The sequence below is a fragment of the Vidua chalybeata genome, chromosome 16, assembly GCF_026979565.1.
Source record: "Vidua chalybeata isolate OUT-0048 chromosome 16, bVidCha1 merged haplotype, whole genome shotgun sequence".
NCBI lineage: Eukaryota > Metazoa > Chordata > Aves > Passeriformes > Viduidae > Vidua > Vidua chalybeata.
Genome location: NC_071545.1, coordinates 15,549,314 through 15,574,651, shown reverse-complemented (window position 1 = coordinate 15,574,651; position 25,338 = coordinate 15,549,314). Strand labels below are relative to the sequence as shown.

Here is a 25,338-nt window from a genome sequence, read left to right as displayed (position 1 = left end):
GGTGAGGGAGGGAGAGCAGTGCTGCTGCTCTGCACAGCAGCCAGGAGGGCTCCCTGGGCATCCCCCACACCCAGCCCCAGGCAATGGGGATACTCACATCCAAGGATGCCCATGTTGAGCCGAGCATTGATGTGGGAGAGCTCATCCTGAAAAACACAACAAGCTGTGTGAGCTGTGGAGCCATCCAGGCCAGCCCGCCCTGGACATGGCTTCAGGACTGTCCCCTCCACTGCCACAACCCCTCTTGTCTTCTTGATGCCCACAGGGCCCTTCCTCAGCAGCCAACTCATCCTCTGACCCAGAGGTCTCTGCTCTACTCTGTGACTGCCACCTCCCTCTGTCACCTCCCTCCAGAGACCACAGGGCTCTGACAGCACCTCACACCTGCATTAAACTCTTCAGTATTCAGAGAGGCCCAGAAATACCTCTCAGAATATACTGTCCTCACTCTGCAATTCACCAGACTGCTCGGATCTGCTTATCCCCCTGCTTTCTGCAGGCAGGGAGGAGGGGACAATGCCCCTGTAAAAGGCCCAGGCTTTGGAGCAGAAGGCTCTCCCCAAAGCAGGAGAAGCCCAGCTAGGGGCAGAGCCAGGTAACTCCAGCCCAGGGCCCGTGCTCACGTTCAGCATGGAGGCGTCCCTGCGGAATTCCATCAGGTCCTCGCTCAGCTTGCTCTGGTTCTCGTCCAGCACATCTGCGAGAGAGGGACAGGCCCACGGTCACTGCAGAGCCACTGGTGGCATCCCAGGGAACAGGCAGAGGGCAGCCACTGCCACCCAACCTCGCCACACACTGTGCCATCAGCAGCAGGGAGAGCAACCCTGTAATGAGCAACCCCGAAGAGCTGCCCTGTCCCTACAGCTCTGACCACAGAGCTCGTCTGGTGCACGCTCACCAAACTTCAGCTCCAGGTTCTTCTCCAGCTGGTCGATTTTCTCGGAGAGTTTCCCCAGCATGGAGCGCAGGAAGGCGATCTCCTGGTCCTTCTGGGCCATTGCCACCTGCATCTCGTGGAAGCGATCGTCCGTCTGCTGCAGGAACTCCTTCAGCCCCTCGAACTTGCAGGTCTCCAGGTGGGTCTCATAGGTGTCCTGGTTTCCTATGAACGCACACCTGAAGGGAAGGCAGATGCTGGCTGGAGCAGGGCTCACCTGGAGACTCCTTGCTCAGCTGTCTCCTCAAGGGAGCTCCCAAGCCTGTGTGGGTCCCCAGCTGTCCTGCTCCTCCTGCCAGCAGCAGGGATATTGTGGCTCATGATCCTTCAAAGGGTGGACTTGATCATCTTGGAGGGCTTTTTCAATTTTAATGGTTCTATGATCCTGCTGGGAGAGGCAACTGCAGGACAAGAGAAGCCAAGCAGCTGCCATTCTTCCAGGCAGGGCACTGGCCCCAAACTAGACTGTTTGTCTGGAAGTTGCAAGGAAAAGCAGATCTTGGGCAGGAGACAGAGTGTGGCATCAGTTTGTTGTGTTCACCAGGAGCCATCAAAACCAGTGGAAAAAACTGCAGCTGACCTCAGCAGATGCTGACTTGGGCCTGCAGCATGGCAGAGTCAGGGCTGCTCTGCCAGGACTTGCCTTGCTCTGCCTCTGCCAAGACATGGCTTAGGATCATGGAATCACAGAACTGTTGGGGTTGGAAAAGGCCTCTAAGACCATCGAGTCCACTCGCTCCCCCAAGGCCACCACTAACCCACGTCCCCAAGTGCCACATCTACATGGCATTTAAATCCCTTGGGGGTGGGGACTCCACCACTGCCCTGTGCCAGTGCTGCAAGAACTTTCTGTGAATTCTCTTCCCCCCAAGCAGGGGCTGCCCTGGGGCTTGGGTGACAGGGAACCCTCTGAGGTGGATCAGCACTTCCCTCGCCTGGGACAAGGCCTGCTTGGCAAGACACAGCCATGGTGCTCAATTTACTCTTGTCCTCACCCCCCTCTCTTCATGCTCTGACTCTCCTGCAGCTGTTCTGCCTGTGCACTCACCCTCCTCCTCACCATGACCTGCCTGTTCCCACCCAGAGGCTCCGGGGCTGCCTCCTGCAATCCCTGTAACCCCCAGCTCAGCCTCAGGCCAATGCACAGCGCTGGGGAGAGCTGCTCAGAGGCCTCAAGGCCACCCCAAGGCTGCAGCAGCCAAAAAGCAGCTCAGTAACGAGTTCAGTGCAGCTTCCCCACCCAAAAACATCAGCTCCTTACCCGTATTTGGAGTGGGGACACTTGATGTGCTCACACTCCTTCAGGTGAGCCTCCAGGTTCATTTTGAGGAGGGGAGGGCAGCTGGGGTTGTTGGGGCAGCGCACGGGTCTGTAATCACAGCTGCTCTCATGATCCCTGTCCACGGAGAGAAGCAAAAGCAGGGAAAATCAGCAACGAGCAAAAATTATTGAGAACAACACAGACCGTCAGGAGAGGAGCAAACCAGCCCTGTGAGGCTGTCAGATGATCCAAAGCCTCCTGCTCTGAGACTGCAATTCCAGCTTTAAATTCTCATTTGGCCAGAAAATGGAGAGTAACAATAGGCCACATCTTCACAGGGCACATCTACTTCTGCAGCTGATGGGCTGAGCCTTCAGGCAGCCATCAACAACAGGCAACAGACAGGGAAAAGAGGGAATGCATTTAGGATGGGGAGGGAGGTAGATTTCAAATTCACAGGATATAACCAAGATAATTCCTCTTACAAAAAGAATGCCAGGTTCTCTATTTGACCTCAGCCATGGAGTTTCATCCCAGATGCGCGGTGGCCGCTCTCACAACGCACCCCCTGTCCCAGTGCTGGCACTCAGGGAGCAGAAAACAGCATCCTCCCCCTGACACCAGCCCATCTGCCTCCATCTGAGCCATCCCCTGAAGCCACCCTGCCCATCCCCGTGGCACAGCCAAGCAGAGCAGTGCCAGCAGGAGCCACACGGCCCCAGAGCCGCAGGGCAGCCGGGGCAGGCCAGGCTGGCACAGCCCTTGCCCGGGAGAGGAATTTTGAGAATTCCTGGCTGCTCCAGGCTGGAAGGAGCACTCACTTCCTGGCACTCAGCTTGATGGTGAAGGGGCAGCCGCGGGGGTCCACCTCGAAGGCGGTGGGCTTGCTGCTGGCCGCGGGCCGGCAGCCGTACTTGCAGTGGATGAACAGCTCCCCGATCTGCTCGGCCACCGCGATGTTGTTCACCACCACCGTCAGCTTGGCGTTGTCCACGGGGCACTTCTCTGCCACGGAGAGAAGGGAAGGGAAGGGAAGGGAAGGGAAGGGAAGGGAAGGGAAGGGAAGGGAAGGGAAGGGAAGGGAAGGGAAGGAAGGGAAGGGAAGGGAAGGGAAGGGAAGGGAAGGGAAGGGAAGGGAAGGGAAGGGAAGGGAAGGGAAGGGAAGGGAAGGGAAGGGAAGGAAGGGAAGGGAAGGGAAGGGAAGGGAAGGAAGGGAAGGGAAGGGAAGGGAAGGGAAGGGAAGGGAAGGAAGGGAAGGGAAGGGAAGGGAAGGGAAGGGAAGGGAAGGGAAGGAAGGGAAGGGAAGGGAAGGGAAGGAAGGGAAGGGAAGGGAAGGAAGGGAAGGGAAGGGAAGGGAAGGGAAGGGAAGGGAAGGGAAGGGAAGGGAAGGGAAGGAAGGGAAGGGAAGGGAAGGGAAGGGAAGGGAAGGGAAGGGAAGGGAAGGGAAGGGAAGGGAAGGGAAGGGAAGGGAAGGGAAGGAAGGGAAGGGAAGGGAAGGGAAGGGAAGGGAAGGGAAGGGAAGGGAAGGGAAGGGTGACACGGTCAGTGAGGGCTGAGACAGGGCACCAGCATTTCCCAGAGCCCCTGCGTGGAAATGGTGGTTGTCTGCCTTCCCTGGTCAGGTCAGCCAACTGCCAGGTGAGTGCCCATGGAAAGAGCCAGGAATATTCACCCAAGGTCTGAAAGCCTTTGGTTTGTCTTGGGGACATGGAAAAGTTACAGTTTATGTTAGTTCACAATGATTTGAGGGAGCTGCCAATGAAAGAAGCCCACGCTGATTCAGACTGCCTTGTGCTGGCTGAAGGGTGAGTGTTCACAGGCAGTGAGCACAAGTCACCAGATGCCCCAGCCATAACCTGCTCCTCACCCAGGCCTGGGCTCAGCTCCTGCTGCCAGCAACCACTGAAACCCATATCCTTTAGATTGGAAAACACCTCCAAGATCATCAAGTCCAAGCCTTGAACCGATCACCACCTCATCAACTGAGCTCTGCCTCATCCAGCTGTTTATGGAACACTCCAGGCATGGGGATTGCAATGGCAAAGCCTTTTGCTACAGATCTGTGGGTTGGGGTTGATGTGGCAGAGCACGGTGAGGGGATTAACATGCAAAGCAGAGGCACCTCTTGCATGTGGAACACAAAACAATCTTAAGGCAGAAAGAGCAGCTGCTCTGCAGGACTCCCCAGGGATCCTCCTCAGGGCTCGCTGTTCTGGTGATGCCAATGGCTTGGCTCTGTGCTGAACAACAGCTTGCCAAGAGGGGCACAGGCTCGTGCCAAAAAAAGTCTTTTTTTTGTAGCCAAAGTCCAACCCAAGCGGGAGCTGGTTAGCCCAGGCCAGCAGCCAGGGGTGTGGGCTCTCCCAGGGTTCTGGGTGAGCTAAAGCAGCTCAGTGGGGCTCAGTCAGGGGCCAGAGCCCTGGCACTGAGGGGATGGGGGAGAAAGGGGCCCCTGGTTCTTTACCCAGGCAGACACAGAGAGCTTTCAGTTTGAAATCAGTGGGTCAACTCTGGGCAAGACATGTATTATCCTGGGATTATCCACTGCATTTTCCAGGATCTGAGAACATCCTGTGCCCAGCCCTTTCTGCAGTGCCCATGCTCCAGAGTGTACCACTGGCCCCCAGCCCCTCACTGCTGCAGTGGCACGTCTGACTGACAGCTTGTTTTAAGCCCTTTGGACATTTTTCTGCAGGTTTCTCTTTAGGTGAAAGCAAATCAACCAGGAAATAACAGTGTTTTGGCTGCATCACACAAGAACAGCTCTGTACTCACCAGATGTTAAGGCACATCTCCTGCAAAACGTGTGCTGTGGAGACAGAGAGGAACAGCAGCGTCAGCGTAAAACGAGAGCGGGCAAATTATTCCCTGTGGCTACCGATGGGAAAGGTGGGAGACAGCAAAGCCTGAGGCTCAGGAGCCTCAGCAGCTGTTCTGCCTGTTTTAGCTCAGCACCACAGGGCAAACCCCAGCTGCTTGCTCAGGCAGCTCAGGGTGAAGCACAGGTCCTGAACACACAGTCTGGAGCTTTGACGCTCTCCCCGTTCAGGATCAGGCCATGATTGTGGTGCAAGACAAAGCTGGGGGCATGTTCTGCCACACTCTGATATTCACGGGATCACAGAATCCTGGAATGGTTTGGGTTGGAAGGGATCTTAGAGATCATCAAGTTCCAATTCCCTTCCAATGGGCAGGGACACCTTCCACCAGACTAGGGCTCAGAGCTCCATCCAGCCTGCTCTTGAACACATCCAAGTCTTTCCTACCCTCCACATCTGCACAGGGTTTCTCTACTTCACCCTCCACTGTAGCCCATGCCATCCCTCCCATTCCCCTGAGAAGCCCTCGGGGGAAGGGGAAGCCTGGCCTCTCCCTGTCCTTGCCCAGTCAGCCCATCACATCCATCCCTCTGGAGCCTTCTCACAGCAGCAGAAGCTGCCCTGTCCTGCTGCCAGGCAGATGGAACAGCTGGTTTGTAAGCCCATTAAGTGCTCTGTAAATTTGAGCACTTTAAATAGCTCCCCTCTCCGTTCTGACAGCTTAACTTGACAAAATAGCAAACACAGTCTAACACACTAATGAACATACAGGCTGCAGCATCCCACTGGTCCTGATCCTGCCCTGTGCATTCCCTGGAGCCTCCTCAGCCACGTTCCCCGGCCACAGAGCCAGCTCTTGGCAGGGCTGTGAGTCCCCCTCTGGAGCTGTTATCTGCTGCCCTGCTCCCATGGCCTTTTCCTGCCCGGCACAGCTGCACTGAGCTCCCTCCAGAGCTGCCAGAGCAGGACTGCAGATGAAGCCAGGCTGCTTCCTGCAGTGGGCTTTTTTTCCACATTAACCAGTAAATCTCAGTGTCTCTGGGCAGAGCTGCTTACTGGAATGGTGCAGCCAAACTGCAGCAGCTTCCAGCACTTTTGGGGAATAGCACCCTCACTGCAATAAACAATCCTGAGCTCTGCTGCTGTTGCTGCAGCCCCATCCTGGTGATCAGATCACATCAGAAGCATTAGAGCCATCTCAAAGCCATCTTTCTTCACAAGTAGCACAGGAATAATATACAGCTTCTATTAAATCCCAGTAAAATGGAATCCAGAAGCACATTCATAATACCTCGTGCCTTTCATTTAAGGATCTCAAATCCCTTTGCAAGCATTAACTAAATGAAGCTTCAAGCCATTCTTGTTTTATAAGCAACACTTCCTTCACAACAGAGCACAGTCATTCCTGGGGTGCCCAGGAGCTCCTGCAGAGCCCTTCAGGAGGAGTTTTCAACCTCATGGAAGCCACAGCAAGGAGACTGAACATGGCTGGGATGGGGTGGCTGACAGTACAGCTCTCCTGGGAAAAGCCATCCCACTTTAAGCAAGCCCTAGTTTTGCTTGGCAGACCCCAGGGAGAGACAGAGGGGACGGCCCAGGCTTGGCTGTGGCTCACAGAGGATTATTTTGGAGAGCCATGCCTTACCCCACAGGTTGTGATGACGGGATCCTTAAACACACTGCAGCACAGCTGGCAGCACAGCTTCACGGACGGCTGCTCTGCAAACACCAGGGGCTCCTGCAGGGCACACACAGGGACACAGACAGCGTGCATTAGTCCAAACCAAGAGCCTGCAGCTCTGCAGAAAGAATAACACAATCCCTCAGTGATGAGCCTCGGGGAGCCTGGGGCACACTGAGGGTTTTATTACATCAACATAAAATTCTGTCTGGATCTGCTGAGTTCCGGTAGGGGAAGAATGAACTTGGGAATGGCTGGAGATCACAAACTGGGGGCCACCAGCATCTGGCAGGATCAGCACCTGACAGCAGACTGCGCAGACCAGCTTCTTTGCCAGTGATTCAGTCACCAGAACTGCATGAGCTGCACTGGCTGGGACTTTGTCCTTGGTTGGCCTGAGCATAGAGTTGTCAAAATTGTGCTAAGCCGGAGCTTAAGAGCAATTTTAAAGCAGCCTGCACTCTTGTGTTTCTGAAGCATTCTGAAGGAAGGGCTCCTTCACTCCTCAGGAAGCAGAAACAACATTGTTTCTGCTGCAATGGGCCCATCTCTCCAGTTTTGATAACCAGCTAGGACGGCCAGCACAGGGCTCCAAGCACGTCCTCCCAGAGCACCATGGCTCTCCATGCTCACATTTCAGAGCATTTCCAATCAATCTCTGCAGTTTGCTCTGTCTTTTCATCCTGTGCTGCTCTCAGAAATGCAAACACGGGCCCCTGGGTTCCCAAATATGAAACAAACTCTTATCCCAGATCAGTGGCAGAACGCCGCCTGACCGATTATTCATCCAGTTTGGGGTTGGTTACTGGGTCACAAGCTAAGTTCAGTTTAAAAGTATCCTCCCCCAGCATGTAGACAATTCCTTGCACCCTCCTGGGGCTTACATTCAAATCTGTGGGGTGCCACACAGCCCTGAATGGGGATGGGGCTCCAAATCCACAGGGAATTGTATTTTTTTGCTGCCTGGGGCCAGACCACCAGCCTGAGCCTTGCAACCCACCCTGCTCTGCTGCAGGACTCAGGCAGGACTTTGCACAGACTTACAGTTTTTCTGGGAAGCAGAAAAGCCTCACCATTGTCCTCGCATTCCAGGCAGGGAAATGGTACACGAGGATGCAAAGTCAGCGGTGGGATCAAAGCTAAAAGCAGGAGTCTGAGCCAGGCACCGCACAAAATCTGCCCCTGAGAGCTCCGGGTACTCACGACAGTCCACTAAGTTACACTTTTGACACTGAGCTTCCTAATCCTGCTCCTTCAGACAATCCCAAATACCTACTGGCTCCTCCTCTTCCTCATGGAGTGAGAACGTGGAGCGCAAGGACATGTTGGACTCGGAGTGCAAGGAGCGGACGGAGATAGCGGAGTCGGAGCGGCGCGGGGTGCTGATCGGAGGCTGCGGACACAGAGCAGCTCTGGTCAGTGCAAATCATTCCCAAACTCCAGGCAGAGCCTTCAAGTTCAGTTTTCCCCCTCCACAACACTCAGCTGCTCCACTCCCAGCTGCACTGAGTGGCCCTGCTGCTGTGTGCCCTTCCCTGCACCGTGCCCAGAGACAGGAATCACTCGGGTTTAACTCCCTAAGCCAGGCTGACATCGAAATTCATAGCACATCACTTTCTCCAAGGTGCATTCCCTGCACACTTACCGTGCACACCCGCAAAGCAACAGTCTGGAAGAACTAATCCTTCATGTAAATCTCCCCCAGAGACTGCTCCAGCTCCTGCAATGCCTCTAATCTCTGCAGCAGCACTTGTTGTTGCACTCACTATCTAACTTCTGCCAAATTTCTTTGCGTAAGTGTGGAGACTTCCTTCTATTGAATTCTCTGTGAGCCCGGCTCTGCCGCTTCCTGCTCGGGAGGGGAGAGCGGAGCGGACACGGCGCGCGCCAATCCAGAGAGATCCTCTGCCCACGGCGGCCTTGGGATTGGCTTTGAGGCAATGCTGCTGCTGGAATATCAACCAGCAGCACGTAGCCAAGGTGCCATTCCGTGTCAAAGCGCCACTGGAGACTGCAGACCATGGGGAGACTGGATTTGAGGATCCAGTGCAGTAACTGCGGGGTTACTCTGGAGGAGACGCTGCTGGTGGAGTGCAAAAGGTGCAGAGAGCAGGAATAAAGGCCTTCTATGAGCAGAATGGATGCTTGGACAAAGAAATGGAAGAATGAAGCCAGAAGCTTCAGACACTTCAGACAAGGCACGATGGATGAGCATCTGCACGTGTCGCACTCTCCAAGGCCTGGCTGTAGCCTCTGTCAGTCTCCTGAGGAGTGCTGGCTGGAAGGAGCTCTGGAGATCCTGGCTGCCCACTGGAAAAGGGACTCTCCCTGGCCCAGGCCAGGCCTGGCACTGCCCAGGGAACAGGGAAAGCTGCATAGAACAGACTCTGCTGAGGTCCTGTCCTGCACCTTGTGGGAAAAACGCTTTTCCTCCTGCTCCATCTGAGCCTCGGGAGCTGCAGTCTGTGTGCCTGCCCTGGGGCAAAGTGGGTGACATCAGAGCCAAGGCCAGACAAAGAATGCAGGAGGGCAGTGGGGCCAGCAGGAAATGCAGCAATGGAAGCTGCAAGATGAGGTTCAGAGGCTGCTGCCCTCCCCAGAGACAAAGCATGCTGCAGTCCCAGTGCAGCCTGGCTGGGCTGCAGGAGAGCAGCAGACCAGGATCCTGCTGGTTCCTCACACTGCTCTGCTGCTTCATTTGTATGATCCTGGGCTCCGAGGAACTCAGAAATGCTGCATCTGCTTAGAAGCCAAAGCATAAATGTCTTTCCTTTAAAGACAGCATATTTATTGACTAAATACATAAACCTTAAGGAGGAATGGTTATAATGAGGTAAATCCATTTTATGTGAATCCATTCATTTTATTATTTTCCTCCACTAGTAGCAGAAATTATTAAAATAACCAGAATGACTGTGCACAGTTCCCACTCTGGAGGTGACAGGGGGGGTGAGGGCAGCAAAGGCAGGCTCTGCAGGGAGGCAGGTTTGTCACCAGCAGCATCCAGTGAGGATCACCAACAGAGAGGGGCCTTCAGCTTTCCCAGGGGGCAGGGGTGTGAGGCACAGAAGGTTTGGGTAAGACTTGGGGTTCAGCTCCCTGCGTCCTGGTTTGGAAAATGCTGGTGTTAACTGCACAGCAGAGAAGGGGATGGGCTGAGAAGGATCCCTCACTCCCCCCAGGCTGTGGGGACAACACAGAATGGCAGAGGGTGTGCTGGCATTTCCAGACCCTCTGGGTATCTGCAGCCTTGGTTTTGCCAAGCAAACAAGGATAAAACTCGAGACACCTCACTTCTGCACTAAACATCAGGCACACCTTCAAGCAGCCCAAGGATGGAGCACTCAAACATCTGATGGAAGATGGGGAGTTTTTTGCTGGCAATTCAATCCAGCCTGTGGCTCAGAGGTGAAGCTCCCTGTAAACAACAGACTTTGGACAGGCAGGCAGCCTCCATCCATGGCATCCAATTGTTGGAGTATTCAGCTGCAATCTTTAGCTGCAGTTCCCACCACCTCAGCGACAGGAGCAGCCCCCAGCTGGAGGCTCCAGCACAGCCCTGGTTCCAGCTCCATGCAGGCACAGCAAGGTGGGAACCTGTGGCACTGTGTCCAGGCAGGACAACACCAGCCACGCAGCAATCCCTGCCCTGCACACAGAGCACACTGCTCTGCTTTTTTTTCATTAACAGCAGCTTTACAAGGAAAGAAAAGGGGGTGGTGGAGGTCACAGGAGGGCTCTGACTGGTCTCCAGCTGTCTCTCTGATGGCTGAGAAGCCCTTGGCAGCTTCTGGAGGAGGGAAACTCAGTGATGAGGAAGGGAAATCCCAGATTATTTCTTGACAAAGCAAATGAAGCTTCCTAAGAGGGTTAGTGAGTCTGCCTGGAGCAGCAGGCAGAGGAGGACTGAGGCGGTTCTGGTTTGTCAGCACCTCACACTGCTTCCTGAACCACTCATTAATCCTCTCATTATTTTTGCTAAAGAATATTTATCACTCCAGGGGAAGTGGGCTGAGACTGCCCAAGAGGATTGAAGCTGGCTCCCAACAGAGATCTCCCCCATTCTTGGCTGCACACCCTAGTCCTTGCCAGTGGAGTTTTCAAAAGAGTCAGGGAGTTTCTTTATCAGACCTGGCTAAATGAAATATTCACAGCATCCCCTCCTCTGGAAAAATCCTCCCCTCTGCCCTGTGAGAACTGCCCAGCTTGTGAAAAGGGCACTGTGAGCCCAGCATTCAGCCCAGAGGGGCTGTGCTGACAGCCAGGGGTGGCCTGAACACTGGCCCAGCTCGTGGGGTCAGTGGTGGGCTGGAGAGCTGCACTTGCCAAGGACACCAGGCAAATTTTCAAAGGACTTGTTAGAAAAAAGACCAACAACAAACAAAACCCCCACGGGCTCACATAAAACACAGCAAGACCTCTGAACAACAGAAGGAACTTTATAGGATGCTGACAATAAAATTCTTTGCAATCTGGTGTCAAATTTATTTTAAGAAGTGCTGCAGCTCCACGCTGTTGCTGACCCCAGTCTCTAACTCCAGCAGCAATGATCCATTTATGCCTGCCTTGGAAATTGGGTCTTGTAACCTGACTATGTCTACAAATACTTAATTTGAAGTTTGTTACTAACATGTTTAGATCTGAACAGAGCTTGTGGTTGTGAGATGTAGCTGGAGCACCAGGGAGAAGAGAAGGTCCAGCCTCAGAGGTGTCCATCCTTTCATCAACGTTTGCTTTGCTGATGCTGTTCTTGATTTAATTGATGTAGCTAATTTAATGTCTCTCCAAGCAGCTAACCTTGAAGACTGTTCAATCACTAAATTACCCAAAAAGAACGTACTCAGAAGTGAGTGAGAAAGCTGGATACAAAACTGGGAACTGCTTTACCACCAAGATACTGGGAGACCCGGGAATGGTTTGTGTGGGAAGCCCAGCACAGCCCGTCGTGTCCAACATCCCAATCTGCAGGTTTCAAACCCGCTCCCCGTGGTCAGAGGCCCCATCTGGAGGTGGGAATAGGAATGGATTCTGTGGCCAGCAGAGCCAGCTGGGATCCATCCAACACGGAGAGTGCCTGGCCCCAGTCTCAGCCCAGACATCCCTGGCAGGGGCTGTTTCCTCCCAAGCTCCCTGCTGTCCCAGGAGCCAGGTACTCCCTCCCAAGGAGGCTCTGGGATTTGTAGTTCCCAGGCTTTGGACCCACATAACAATCTCAAGCAGTGTGAAAAGCAGCAGCAGCAGCTCCAGCCTGAAGCCCCAGGTGAGCGTGAGCTGCTTCCCCACGGCACCAGCAACGCTGAGGCTGGTCCTGCCTCTGGGGCACACGTTACACAGAGAATGATGAGGGAGGCAGAGGAGTCCAGAGGAGCTCCAGACACCTCTCATTTCACTTCTGATCTGCTAAGCCAGTCAGGAGGGTCCTGGCAACACCTACCATGCCATCATCCTCATCCCGTGGGGAGTAGGTGAGGGTGCTGGAGGAGGACGGGGTCCGACGGTGCTGCTTGAAAGTATTGGTCCCATCAGCTGTACAGGGAATTTAAAAAGAAAAAACAAGCATTTAGGCTCCTCAGGAACATTGCCAAGCTATGGGACAGCCTCTGTAGCTGTAAGTGTTCCTTAGAAAAGGAAAAGACTAGGGATGCTCCAATGCTAGTTCATGACTGGACTTAGAACAACCCTGATCTCTGAGAGCTTGCCCAGAAAAGAGCACAGGTAATATCCTGTCAGATCCACAGCTTAAAAATATTATTAAAAGGAAACTTTATACCCCCACATATCTCAGTCACCGGTAAAAATCGCCTGGATCCAGGGAGGTCTGGATATCCCTGAGGCACAGGGGAGCCATGCTAAATTAAATATGAAATATTTGTATAGAGATCATGTAACTGACTCTAATACGTATAAAACTCTGAATGTAAATATTTGGGAGTCCAAAACCATCCAGAGTCCAGGACAAATGTAATCCAAACGTTTTTCTCAGGCAGATGTTCTTATCCTTATCAAAATCAGTGTCAAGTCTTTTTGTTTCTATTAAAGGAAGGATATTTGTATCCCAAAATGAAAACAGGCCTCTTCCTACATTCACCCCACGTGCCAGGGCTCAGGCTCCCCTCACCTGCTGAGCTTTGAGGAACAAGGCACAGGAATTGTAAATGAGCAGGGACATTTGCATCCCCTCCTGCCTGAGCTAAAAATGGCCACGAGGTTTTACCAAAGCTCCAGAGTGACTCACAGTCAGGCACAGAAGGAAGATGGAAATTTTCAGCATTGGTGATGATTGTCACAGGGATCAATACGATTTGGTGCTGAGCTCAGCATCAAACCCTGTTGTACTACTCTGTTTTCAGCAAGGGCTTCCCAGAGGTACTGCTCAGTCTGCCTGAGGAGAGAAAATTCCTGTGCCTGCTCATTTCCACCCTGTCAGGACCCTTGGGCTGCGTAACGCCAAACCCAGCCCCTCAACACCTGGTTAACGACCAGAGAGATTCTCCCAACAGCTTTATGATCTGTAAAAGGACAACAACCACGCTGGGATCACACACAGTACACATGAAATACTCACCCTTTGTGATGGTGGTCACAGCAGAGAAGGCTGGTCCAAAAGTTGTTTCCATTCTTGTCTGAAATATCGAAAAAATGAATGTCAGGGCATTTAAAGCCTTCAGACTTTGCCTGAGCTGGTGAAATACTGCAGACACATTCCCAGCTTTCATCTGTGAATAGTGAGATTTTAAGTGGCAAGAAAACGGCCTATTTCAAAAGAAAGGATGAGAGCCCAGGAAGCAGCCCTGTCCCCTGCCTGTGCCTGCAGCAGCGGCCTTACCCCGTTAGTGTTCTCAGAAGTAGTGATGTTTGTTGTGCCACTGGAGAAACGATTGTAGCGACCGTTCTTGTTTGAGCTCATAATCTAGGCCAGCATCTGTTAGTCATGGGAAGCTTGCTCTGTGGGAGAAGGAGGACACAAAGGGAGTTAGGCTCCTTGTGGGTATTTCCCTGGGCTCAGAGAACACTCCCCTGCAGCACAAAGCCCAAGTGTTTACCTGAACTCAAATAAACCTGGATTTTCAGAAGCAAGAGGCGAGGACAAAGTCAGATTCCTTCAAATTGTTCTTAGGAGAGTGTTCAGCATATTTTAAGTATATGATTATCTTTTAATAAGAGTCTAATTTCTCTCCCTCCACTGGTTCATTAAGTTTGCAAAGTCAAGAATTCCACAAAAATAATCTGCAGAAACACGTGGAATTTGCTTTCTTTAACCTCTGCTGAAACCTGATACTGCTTCAGGGCACAATTATGCTGCTGTCCCAGCAAATCTGACAAGATGCTCTCAGTCTCCTTCAGAGACACCCTCAGGAAGGAGCTGCAGCTCCTCTGCCATCACACAGAGGTGCTCCTAGCTCGGGCAGAGAGGACAAAGCTCAGCCTGGCAGTGGGCAGGTGAAGTGTCTCAGGTGTTTCTAGCAATTGGTTTTCTCTTACCTGGGAGTGACAAGTCCTAAAGCTCCAGGCTCTTTTATAAAAACACCACTGCGATTTCTCCACTTTACAGAAAGGGAAACTGAGGCTCACAGAGAGACAGCACGCAGCTGTGGCCTGGGATTTGTGCAGGGATTGCCACCTCCCTGGAGATCCCTGGCACACAGAGCTGGGCACACCTCTGCATTTTGAACACTGCAGAGGTGACACTGGGGCTGTCCTCGGCCAAGGCTCTGCTCAGGGCCTGACACAGCACTTCCAGTGCTCCCTGCAGCTCTGGGTCCCACAGCTGGCAGGCAGCCAGGAACAGCAGAATCCTGAGCAGGGGATTGCTGCTCAGGTCTAAACTCTCAGAAACAACTATGCTCAAAAATTTAAAAAAAACCCCAAAATTCCAAAGAAAAACCAAACAAACGGAAACCCCGAAACCAAACCCAAAAACCAGTCTGAAATCCAGGGATCTGGATAATGTTTTCCACACACGTGACAGCGCTGTCCTGGCTGCTTGCAAATGCCAGATCCCCGAGGAGGTGCTGAGCACAGAGTCTGGAGTTGTCTCAAAAGCAGCAGGAATGAAGCAGAGTTGTGCTGCAGCATCAGGGAGACCTGCAGGGTTTAAAGCTGGGCTCCAGCAAGCCACAGGTTTGGCTTTGGCCACTGGATCCTTTTATTCCTGTCTGTGCTCCTGAGGGCACAGAGAGCAGAGGGAGGGTGGGAGGTGGCAGAGGGCAGACAAAGGGTTTGGGCCACTGGCCCCAGGAGATCTGAGCCCCACTGCCTCAGCCTCTCTCCCTCTGGCAGCCTTGGATGAGCCACTGGAGCTCTCGGCTTCCTCCCAGCAAAAATTCCCCCCTTGTGCACAAGCCTGACGATTCCCCTCTTCAGCTACAAAGGCTGAAGATGAGAGGTCTCCAGCTGGGGTCTCCAGATGATGCAGTGCTCATGAATTAAGCAAAGCAAGTACTTCCACGAGCGACGGCACGAACTGCTGCATTTCCCGGGATTTCCCGTCTCAAGGCTGTATTATCTCATGTCCATTAATGTGTATATCCCTAAACTTCCCCTCTCCACAGGTTCCCTACATCTCGCAGCACACCCAGGCTCAGCACTCTGCTCTGGAAAAGGGACTCAGCACTCTGCTCCTCCCATAATTGGCTGGAAATAGAGAAATATTCAAATTTCCAGGGATACGAATCCATGGAACACCTACCCACACACCCTTTATCCTGCACTGCTCCAAGGCAGGAGCAGGCATTTGCTCCCACTTCATCAGCCATGTCAGTTGAGGTTAAGGGAACCTTGCACATCAAATATTCCTCTTGGGGTTTAGGGCAGTCATTCCCAGATGGGAAGAGAGGAATCCCCCCCTGATGGAGGATCGTGGGCTGTCTGGAGACTCAGGCAGAGCTTTGTTCCCTCTCATTTTCAGGGTATGTATCACCTTCAGATGGAACAGATGGAGACTCAAGCAATGGGAAACACTCAGAGACAGGGAAAACAAAAATGGGGGTGAACTGACAGCGTGAGGAGTTCTGTGATAGCATTAAAGACTGGAGCAGATGTGCCACAAACAGCGACTGCAGCCACTCCAGCCACTGCAATGACCCTTCAATCCCTGCCTGGAAACTCCAGTAAATCCAAAGTGGGGAAGGGAATGTGGAATACATTTCCCACTCACTGCTTGTAAGCTTGACTGTGCCTGCAGCTTGGCTGAGCAAGGTACCTGCAGCAGCAGCAGCAGCAGGGAGCCTGCTGGTGTCTGCTGCAAGCAGAGGAATGTGAGCAATGGAAAAAACGTCCAGCAGAATATCAGCCAGGCTGCCACAGCAATATCTGATTGCAGCCCAAACCTCTGCACCACCACAGAAAGGAGCATTTCTGCAGAGCAGATGCCTCTTCAGAGCATTGTCTGACAAGCTCCTCACACCTTCCGTTCCATCAGAACCTTTTCCAACTGATATCAAAGAATTTAAAAGGAGGCAGAAAAGAGCTGATGGTGCCAACATTAATACCAACTTCCTACAGCACTTGCAAAAATCTCTGCACCTTTGCTTGGCATCTGAACCCTGCCAGCTACACGGTCCTGTGCTCCCAGGCCTGGAGGATGAGTGTCCCTCGTGGGTGGCTGGTGCTGGGAACCCAGCCTGTGATCCACATTCTCCTTGCCTGGATTTAATTTTTTTAACATGCAACATCATTGTTTTTTTTACAGTAAACAAAGGGGGGGGGGAAATCTCCCCTGGAAAAAGGAAGCTGTGGGGACCCAATATTCAGTAAATCCCACAGCTGATCATAACCAGATGTGAGAGGGGGGCAGGGATAGGTTTCAGCATTTGCACATCACAGGGATCAACTCGAGGCTTTTGAGACTCAATGAGAAGAAAAGCCTTAAAATCCTACTTTAGTAATTCAGGCAAGAAAAACCCAACCAGCAGCAGCTGCAGAGGCAGCTGCAGAGGGAAGCAGTGCTCCCTCTCCTCATTGCTGAGGGGAGATCCAACAGGATCAGCCACAGATCACTGCAGAGCTGGGAGGAGAATCAGGACCAGTGGCCTGGCTAATTCCCTCTCTCTGCCCACTGAAGCTCTCTTGGAGGTTACTCACCCCCAAGGAAACTGCTGGGCTGGCAAATTGTCCCACAGCAGGAGTGCCTGCCAGTGGGAGAGGCAGGCATGGTTATCCTGCCCTGGCTGACGTGAACTTCTTTATCTCACTGCTTGGGTATTTATGGCGTAAGACACGAGCTTTTACAACAAGAAGGGTTACACATCCTTGAGAGTATTGGCACAGCCCCAGGGAAATACTCCCACAAAAGCACCGACAGCTCCCTGGGACAAGGGCAGCACAGGCAGGTGCCAAGGGCACAGGGTGTTTGTGGGGTAATTAACTACTCTGGGACCATGAGGGTGACGAGGACTGTCAGCATCTGGTCTGACCTGTACAGCACGGGGTGAGGAATGCAGAGCTGCAGCACATCCCTGAGACAGGCTCCTCTCGATGGACGCCTGTCGCCCTGGTTATCAAGAGTTTTCTAAAGCCTTCTGAGTTTACATTCTTGTAGAGAACTTTCTCACACAACTTTCTGTAAATAACCTATTTTTTGCATTCTTTCATAGAGGCAGAGAAATTTGATGTACAGGTAGTTTGTGCAGTGTCGTTGGAGAGGTGGCACGTTCACCCTCCAATCCACTGGCACCTTTTGAGAACTATAAAGGATTGGAGTCAGAAAAAATAAATGAGTCTCTTCATCGTGACCAAGGCTGTGCTGCGTCGTTTTTGTTTGTGTCATCTGGTGACAGACGCCGGGCAGAGGCAGGCAGTGGAGCCCACTGGTCACTCCTCAGCCCAGGGAGCACCAGGCCAGGGCTCCCAGCACCACTGCTGAGTCAGCCCGGTCCTGCCCCCAGGTGAAGATGGGCAGTAAAAGCCAGCAGTGAAATCTCCACGTCTGCAGGTGACACTCAGCTCTTCCCAGCAGTCAACACCAGCTGGTGGTGGAGAGCTTATGAAAAACCCCACAAAACTCAGGGGACAAAGAGGTTGCAGATGAGCTAAAACCTAAAACACCTGACCCAGCAGGACATTTCTTACACTCTTTAGGTGTCAGTCAGTGCAGGAAGGACATAAAACACAAACAGAAGGCTCAGCCTTACTGACAGGACGTGGCACCTCCACCTGATGAATCTCTGGAACAGTCTTTTTACTGTTTATAAGTTTTTCTTATAAGTCACACCAGCTTTCCTGAGTGTCTTACGGTGAGGCCATAATTGTACTGAGCCGTCATCAATAAAAATAAAAGGGATATTTTTAATTGCTGCTACTTTTACCAGCGCTTGCACTGACTGCAGGACTGAGAGAGCACATTCAACAGCTGTTTGAACACTGCCATGCCTTTGAACAAATGGAGTTCAGAAAGGAAAAGCATTTCATATGATGCTTTTCCTAAAGGATAATGAAGCCTTGGGATAGAAGAGTATTTGCAATACTTCATGTTAAATCCTGAAGCTGTAGCTTTCAAATGTTCCCATGGCTGGATCAAAAGTGATTGCTCTGGTGAAACGAAGCACCTTAATTTTCCCAGAAAAATAAAACTAAATTAGAAGCCAGAACAGATGCCAATATCCAGTGCTGTTCCATGACACAAAGCTACATTTGAAGTTTTATTTCCTTTTCAGGTAACCTGGGAGGATCCACATAGAAAACCATTTTTGTTATGCAGCCCAGTTCTGACCCTGCAACCGAAATTGTCCTGTGTGGGCTCAGCAGCTCCTCAGTCACTGCTGGGCAGGAACAGGCACATCCACAGCTCTGCCACACAAGGACCTTAATCAAAAGGTGCTTTAAAAGTTGGCCCTGCCACTGCACAGCTGCATGCTGTGCCTCTCACAGCTTGTGCTCTTCCACATGCTCCCTCAAAGAACAGAGAACATCACATTGCTAAATTGTGGATTTGGTGAGGGAAAAAGAATAAAACCCCAGCCAAGCCCTGAAACCAACAACATCCTCCCCCTCCAAGGCAAAAATCTCAGTGCTGCTGCAGTTCCTCGGGAGGGAGCGGCCAGCTCTGTGCAAGGCAGACCCTGATGGAAGATACCAGCTCCAGAAGCTGAGAACAGCCCCCCTCACCACTCACACCACAGTTGGTGCTCACTGGTGCTCCTCAGACCTGTCTGACAGAGAGAACAAACGGCTGCCAAGACCCCACGGGGTCCTGTGGGCTGGCTCAGCTCTGCTCTTGGTCTCCCTGCTGCAAATCTGACAGAGAGAGGGGCTCGCAGCTCAACTGAAAACCCTTGAAGACATGGCAGGGCAGCAGCAAAGACCGGGGGATGGAGAAATTTGACTTCTGTTCTTCCAAGGAAGCCAGAGCAATGTTCGTCTCACCTGGATTCTGCTCTCCTGGAGTCCTGCTAGAGCCAAAGCAACCAAGGCTCCTCTCTCCTTTATTCCCCAGTTCCTGTGCCATGGCTGAGGCCTTTTCAACTGCTTTGCCTTATGGCTGGCTGCACTGCATCCTCTGGAAAGCTGCAACCACCCCACCACACGATGGGATTCTTCCAGATTCAAGTCATAGCAAACCTGAGCCCATAACCATGACTCAAAAAGCACAAAGTAGCACTTCCACCCCCTGTTCCCCCCAGCATCCTCCAAAGATTTGACACCTCGTGACACACACGCTTCTCTGCCCTCTGGATGCAACTAGAGCACTTCAAAAATCCAGCTGAAATGCATCATCTCCTTCAGAGAAAAAAAAAAATATCCAGCAAATTCCAGTCACCTGCTCTTTTTTTTTACAGTTCCCTTGGGCTTTGCCACTGAGAACAAGCAGGAGGCACCTGTAGACACCAACACTCATCAATCAAGTTAGTGATCCCGGGAGAAACAACACCAAATCCTTGATTCCAAAAGAAATCAGGAGATGTGGGCACTTCCACCATGGCAAACCTACTGACAGCTTTGAGACAGAAGCACCACTCAGTGTCCCACAGCCCCAAACACCACAGATTAAACTCTCCCCCAGGGTGACTCAGAATTCCAGGGGACACGGCCTCTCCTTACAAACTTGGCTTCTGTGCTCACAACTCTGCCCAAGGAACATCGAGGGTTTCCCACTTCTGAAACACCAGACCAACCTCAGGACACACTTGCTGGGTTGCTGCAATCAAGCACTCCGTGCCCTTGCAAAGGTCACTCTGAAGGACCATAAAATCAGCGTAACACAGCTGCAGCTGCTGGAGGGGCCACAGGTACCCCCTTCCAAGCTGCTGCAGGACTCCAGGTACCTCCTGCTCCCCACGGGGGGATGAAAACAGCTCCTCCCTCACTGCTGAAGGGGAGCAGCTTCCCCGGGAATGCTGCCGACAGCCTGACGCCCAGCACCCGGATCAAACACTTCTCCTTGGAGCAAACTCACCCTTGGCCATCCTGGAGCGGGGGAGCCCGGCAAGATGCCACCACCATGCCGAGTTCCTGAGCTGGGGACAGGCTTCTCCTCGGCCAAAGTGCCTCTTCCGCTACGTGTGTGCGTGTGTGGATCGCTCCCCAGTGATGTAAACACAAAGGCATGCGGAGCAGTGGGCGATATGTAAATCCAGCTGGAAAATCCCACAGCTCAGCCAATCTCCACGCTGCCTCCCGGCTTTGCCCCGGCTGCTCCGGGTTCAGTTCAGTGCAGGAAAAACAACCCTCTCCAAGCACACATGGATTTATTCCCCCCATCAGAAAAAGCTCCGGAGACAGAAGAGTCCTTTGCTTGGTTTAAGGGGAGTTTGAGTTTCTCACTCTCTTTTATAGTTCCCAAACTACTCAGAATTCTGCGTAATGAACAGCAACACGCTCTTCGCCTGGAGAGACAACCCAGGGAAATCCAGTTACCCAAAAAGGCAGAGCTGGGGAGCAGGACTCGGCCAAAACACAGACACTGGTGGTGGTGGGGGACTTCCACTGCCAGGACAGCCCTCCCAGAGCTGGGGCTGTCCCAGGAGCAGGCACTGCCCCGCTCCAGCCCCCAGGACACCTCGTTCAAAGGCGGCTCTGAAGCTCCAAGGCTGTGCTCAAGGCAGAGCAGGAGCAGCCTGAAGGGGTAATTTGGGGTGCTGCTGCCTTTAGGCTCCTGGGGGACTTGCTGAGCTCAAAGAGGGGTGACACGTACCCGTGTGAGCAACCAGCTGCCTCCCTCCTTGTCCCAGCTGTCCCTACGCCCCCTGATGCAACCCACGGGCACAGGGACGTGCTGGTGTGTGCCTCACCATGCCCATGGCAAAGGGAATAAAAACCGGGAGGGAAGAGCTCCAAGAGACTGAACATGGCCACGTAATCCGAGTACTGGAACCCAGGAAGGATTTTCTCTCCAGTGCCCTCCTCCTGCCACACCTGGGCTTGGCTGGGATAACGCGTGAGGAAGGCGCAGTCACGCTCCAGGAAATCCCACACCCAGGGCCAGCAGGGCTCGGAAGGGCCCTGGGAACAGGGGAACGCTCAGCCCTCGGGGTGACCCATGGCTGAACCCCGCTGAGGCTGCAAAGTGCCCAGGAGCAGGGCAGAGCTGGCACCAGCACACGCTGCTCTGCAACCACCCAGAGCCTGCAGGGCTCCCTGAGGCTCTGGCAGCACCTCGGGGTTGTGGAGCCCAGGGAAGGGAAGGGAAGGGGAAGGGGAAGGGGAAGGGGAAGGGGAAGGGGAAGGGGAAGGGGAAGGGGAAGGGGAAGGGGAAGGGGAAGGGAAGGGGAAGGGGAAGGGGAAGGGGAAGGGGAAGGGAAGGGGAAGGGGAAGGGCTGACTTCAGGCAGGGGACACAAACTTCCATGTGGAGTTCACACACGGCTCGAGGCCACCAGGGGCTGTGCTGCCACAGGAGGGCTCACCCTGGGATCCCCCGGGTCAGGGAACCAAACCACCCCACAGCCATGGATTGGGGTTTTTTCTTTTCCTTCCTTGAGCCCAATCAATATGCAAAGCCCTGACTGAGTGTTAGCAGTGAAGGTACCAGCGTCCCCTGCCTGGAAACACCACTGTGGCTCAGGTTTCCCATTTCCACAGGGTAAAACGTTCCCTCCCTCAGGTGGAGGTGCCACATCCTGTCAGTAATGCTGAGATTCTGTTCATGTTTTATGTCCTTCCTGCACTGACACTCACCTAAAGAGTGTAAGAAATGTCCTGCTGGGTCAGGTGTTTTAGGTTTTAGCTCATCTGCAACCTCTTTGTCCCCTGAGTTTTGTGGGGTTTTTCATAAGCTCTCCACCACCAGCTGGTGTTGACTGCAGGCAGAGTCACCTGCACGCAAACCAAACGCAGTGCTGGAGCTTCAGCCTGTCCCTTCCCTGCTCCAGACAGGGGACCCCAGGGCCTGGAGGGAATCCAGCAGACAGGACCCGCTCCTGCAGCTTCCTGAAGGATTTTAGGAAATTCCCTTGCCAGGGGAGGTGCAGGTTGCACATCAGGAGGAATTTCTTCATGGAAGGGGCTGCCCAAAGAGGTTTGGAGTCTCTGTCCCTGGAGATGTCCAAGGAATGCCTGGACTTGGCACTCAGAGCTCTGGGCTGGGATCAGGCACAGGGTGGACTCCGTGGTTTTGGAGGTCTTTTCCAACCTAAACAGTTCTGGGATTCTGTGATCTCACACTACCTTCACTCATCAAGGGCTTTCTGGAACCATCCTTCACCCCCAAACGCTCTCCTGCAAGCCCCAGCATCCTCGCTGTGCCTGGAAGCAGCAGCCAAACACTCGAGGCCAAAACGCTGCAGCTGTCCAAGAGGAACCCGAGTGCTCAGTGCAGCCTGGAAACACATCGCCGGGGGGAAAACGCACGGGGAGGCAGAATTACACTGCTGGGACTGAAACAAAGGCAGAGCGACGCTGCCACAGCGGGCAAGACAACTGCTGGGTCACGGCTCTTAACACAGCTACACCCGGACCTGGTGCCAAACCCAGTCCTGGCTGTGACCCCGGCAGAGCTCCAAAGGGAGCCGAGCCCAAGGGAAATCCTCCCCTGGAGCCCAAGGGAAATCCCCCCCGGAGCCCGAGGGAAATCCTCCCCTGGAGCCCAAGGGAAATCCTCCCCGGAGCCCTTCCCAGCACACCCGTCAGGGATCCCACTGTTTGGCAGCGTCTGTCAGCGGGCAGGGGACAGAGCCCCAGAGCTGGTTTGAGGCAAGAAGAGGACGGCACAGCCCCCGGCCCACAGTTCACAGCCCCTGGCCCACAGTTCACAGCCCACAGTTCACAGCCCCCGGCCCACAGTTCACAACCCACAGTTCACAGCCCCCGGCCCACAGTTCACAACCCACAGTTCACAGCCCCCGGCCCACAGTTCACAACCCACAGTTCACAGCCCACAGTTCAGAACCCACAGTTCACAGCCCACAGTTCACAGCCCCTGGCCCACAGTTCACAGCCCACAGCTCAGAACCCACAGTTCACAGCCCCCGGCCCACAGTTCACAACCCACAGTTCACAGCCCCCAGCCCACAGTTCACAACCCACAGTTCACAGCCCCCGGCCCACAGTTCACAACCCACAGTTCACAGCCCCCGGCCCACAGTTCACAGCCCCTGGCCCACAACCCCCAGCCCACAGTTCACAGCCCCCGGCCCACAGTTCACAACCCCCGGCCCACAGTTCACAGCCCCCAGCCCACACTTCACAAACCACACTTCACAACCTCCAACCCACAGCCCCCAGCCCACAGTTCACAGCCCCCGGCCCACAGTTCACAGCCCCCGGCCCACACTTCACAAACCACACTTCACAACCTCCAACCTACAGCCCCCGGCCCACAGTTCACAGCCCACAGTTCACAGCCCCCGGCCCACAGTTCACAGCCCCCGGCCCACAGCCCACAGCTCCCGGCCCACAGTTCACAACCCACAGTTCACAACCCACAGTTCACAGCCCCCAGGCCACAGTTCCCAGCCCACAGCCCACAGTTCACAGCCCACAGCCCACAGCCCCCGGCCCACAGTTCATAACTCCCGGCCCACAGTTCACAGCCCCCGGCCCCGATCCACACCTGCACATCTTCTGCGGCAGCCGCGGAGACCCCCGGCCAGCCCACATTTTGCACACTGTGAACCCAAAGCCCAGGGAAATGGGGTCCCTGGGAGGGCAGGAAAGAACCAGCAGCAACACGTGCTGCGCTCGGACGAGGAACGGAGCAGGAAAACGACAAAACTGAGCAGAAAAAAAAAGCCAAAGCTAAGCGGAGTCCGCGAGGAGACCCAGCGAACACACCGGGAGCGGTGAGCGAGACCTGGGCGGCATTCACCGGGGACGGAACAGCGCAGATGATGCTCGAGCTGCTGTGAGCGCCCCAGCGGAGCCGCCGGCAGCCCCGGACACAGCGGGCGGTGGGCACGGGGAGCCTCCGCCGGCACCTCCCCGGCCCTCGGCCCAGCGCCCCCGGCCCGGCCGGCCCCTCCCGTCACGGAGCCGCCCGGCGCGGCCCGCCCGGCTCCCCCCGGCCCGCCCGTACCTCCCAGCGGCGGCGGCGGCCGCAGCGCCGGTGCCCGGTCCCGGCACATCGCGCCCGGGCCTGCTCCCCCCCCGCCGCCCGGCCCGGAAGAGCCGCGCGCAGCGCTCCTCGGGATTTGTAGTCCCGTGCGCCGCTTCCTGCCCGCGCCGCCGAACCGCTTGGACTACAATTCCCAACACCCCCCGCGGACAGGCACTCCATGCTACAACCGCTGTGGCTACTGGTTCTGCCCGGCCTCCTGCAGTGACCAATCAGAAGGCGGCAGCTGCCGCCTCGGGCCACGCTGCGCTGCGCGTCGCCATTGGCGGGGAGTAGAACGGCGACCAATCAGCGCTGGGGGAGGTGGGGCGGTGGTCACGCCAAACGCTGGCGATTGGCTGTGCCCACAGCAGCCTGACCAATAGCGGCATCGCAGTGGCCATAAAAGACGTAGCGTGGAACGCGTGCGTTCTTTCCAGCCAGAGGTGCGGGACGGGGCGGGGCTGGCGGGAGCGGGGCCGGTAACGGGGATATTACCGAGTGTGGGCCGGTGATGATCCACATTTACCTTTCTGACACCTCGTCTGAGGGCGGCGGGCGGCCGCAGCCCCTGCTGAGCAGCCACGGCTGAGGCCCGCGGTTCCCGCGGCCCGGCCGGGCGGGCGGTCGGACTCCTCCCCTCACGCGCTGCCTTCTCCCCTCAGGGCTCGGCGGGAACCGGCCGCGACTGCGGCCCGGCGGTGGCGGCGTCCCGGAGGCTCCGTGCCCGATCCGCGGCAGTCCCCGGCGTTCTGGGCCGGTAGAAGGCGGTGTCCCCTGTTCTGGTGTTTGCGGTAAGTGGGGCTGAGCCCCGTGGGGAAATGCTCCTGCTCTACAGCGAGGCACAAAGAAACAGCTGCGGAATGGGCTGGAGGAAAGAATTCACCGACCTGTAGTCTCCCTCATGGGTTAGTTCAAGGTGAATATCCTGGTAAGGTGGTGGGTGCAGTAGTGTGAGTAAGTGAAGGGATTTACACTCTTAACTCTAGCGCTACAGTGTGTAGGTGGAGGATTTAAATATTTTTTTCTGTTTAGCTCCGTGGAAGATAAGTTACTCCTGTAATGTTTTCTCAGTCTCAAGACCAGCCTTACTCGTAAATGCTTTACTATTGTATTTCTACTTTGGCTTATATATAAAGCAAATTTTGTAGCTTACAGGTGAATAAAGTTTTGA

General features: G+C 54.3%; 1 protein-coding gene and 1 non-coding gene across 4 annotated transcripts in view; one reads left to right on the top strand and one right to left on the bottom strand.

The window, feature by feature from the left end:
* TRAF7 (TNF receptor associated factor 7) overlaps nucleotides 1-24,233 on the bottom strand; it is a 31,189-nt gene extending 6,956 nt beyond the window's left edge. The window contains exons 1-12 of one of the 3 annotated variants that reach the window (XM_053957660.1): nucleotides 24,147-24,233; nucleotides 13,525-13,643; nucleotides 13,264-13,321; nucleotides 12,133-12,224; nucleotides 7,975-8,091; nucleotides 6,663-6,755; nucleotides 4,974-5,007; nucleotides 3,020-3,203; nucleotides 2,199-2,333; nucleotides 899-1,116; nucleotides 624-697; nucleotides 98-146 (exon numbers count right to left, since the gene is read on the bottom strand). In XM_053957660.1, the coding sequence (XP_053813635.1) occupies nucleotides 98-146; nucleotides 624-697; nucleotides 899-1,116; nucleotides 2,199-2,333; nucleotides 3,020-3,203; nucleotides 4,974-5,007; nucleotides 6,663-6,755; nucleotides 7,975-8,091; nucleotides 12,133-12,224; nucleotides 13,264-13,321; nucleotides 13,525-13,605 (1,135 nt within the window). In that variant the 5' untranslated portion in view covers nucleotides 13,606-13,643; nucleotides 24,147-24,233. Of the gene's footprint in view, nucleotides 1-97; nucleotides 147-623; nucleotides 698-898; nucleotides 1,117-2,198; nucleotides 2,334-3,019; nucleotides 3,204-4,973; nucleotides 5,008-6,662; nucleotides 6,756-7,974; nucleotides 8,092-12,132; nucleotides 12,225-13,263; nucleotides 13,322-13,524; nucleotides 13,644-20,091; nucleotides 20,163-24,146 lie in introns of those variants that run through there. The other 2 variants (XM_053957661.1, XM_053957662.1) reach the window with 2 other exon arrangements.
* A 437-nt stretch (nucleotides 24,234-24,670) lies between these two features.
* On the top strand, nucleotides 24,671-24,761 carry LOC128796460 (small nucleolar RNA SNORD60). The gene has a single exon (XR_008433815.1). It is a non-coding gene; the product is annotated as a small nucleolar RNA SNORD60 (small nucleolar RNA).
* Nucleotides 24,762-25,338: the final 577 nt, after the last annotated feature.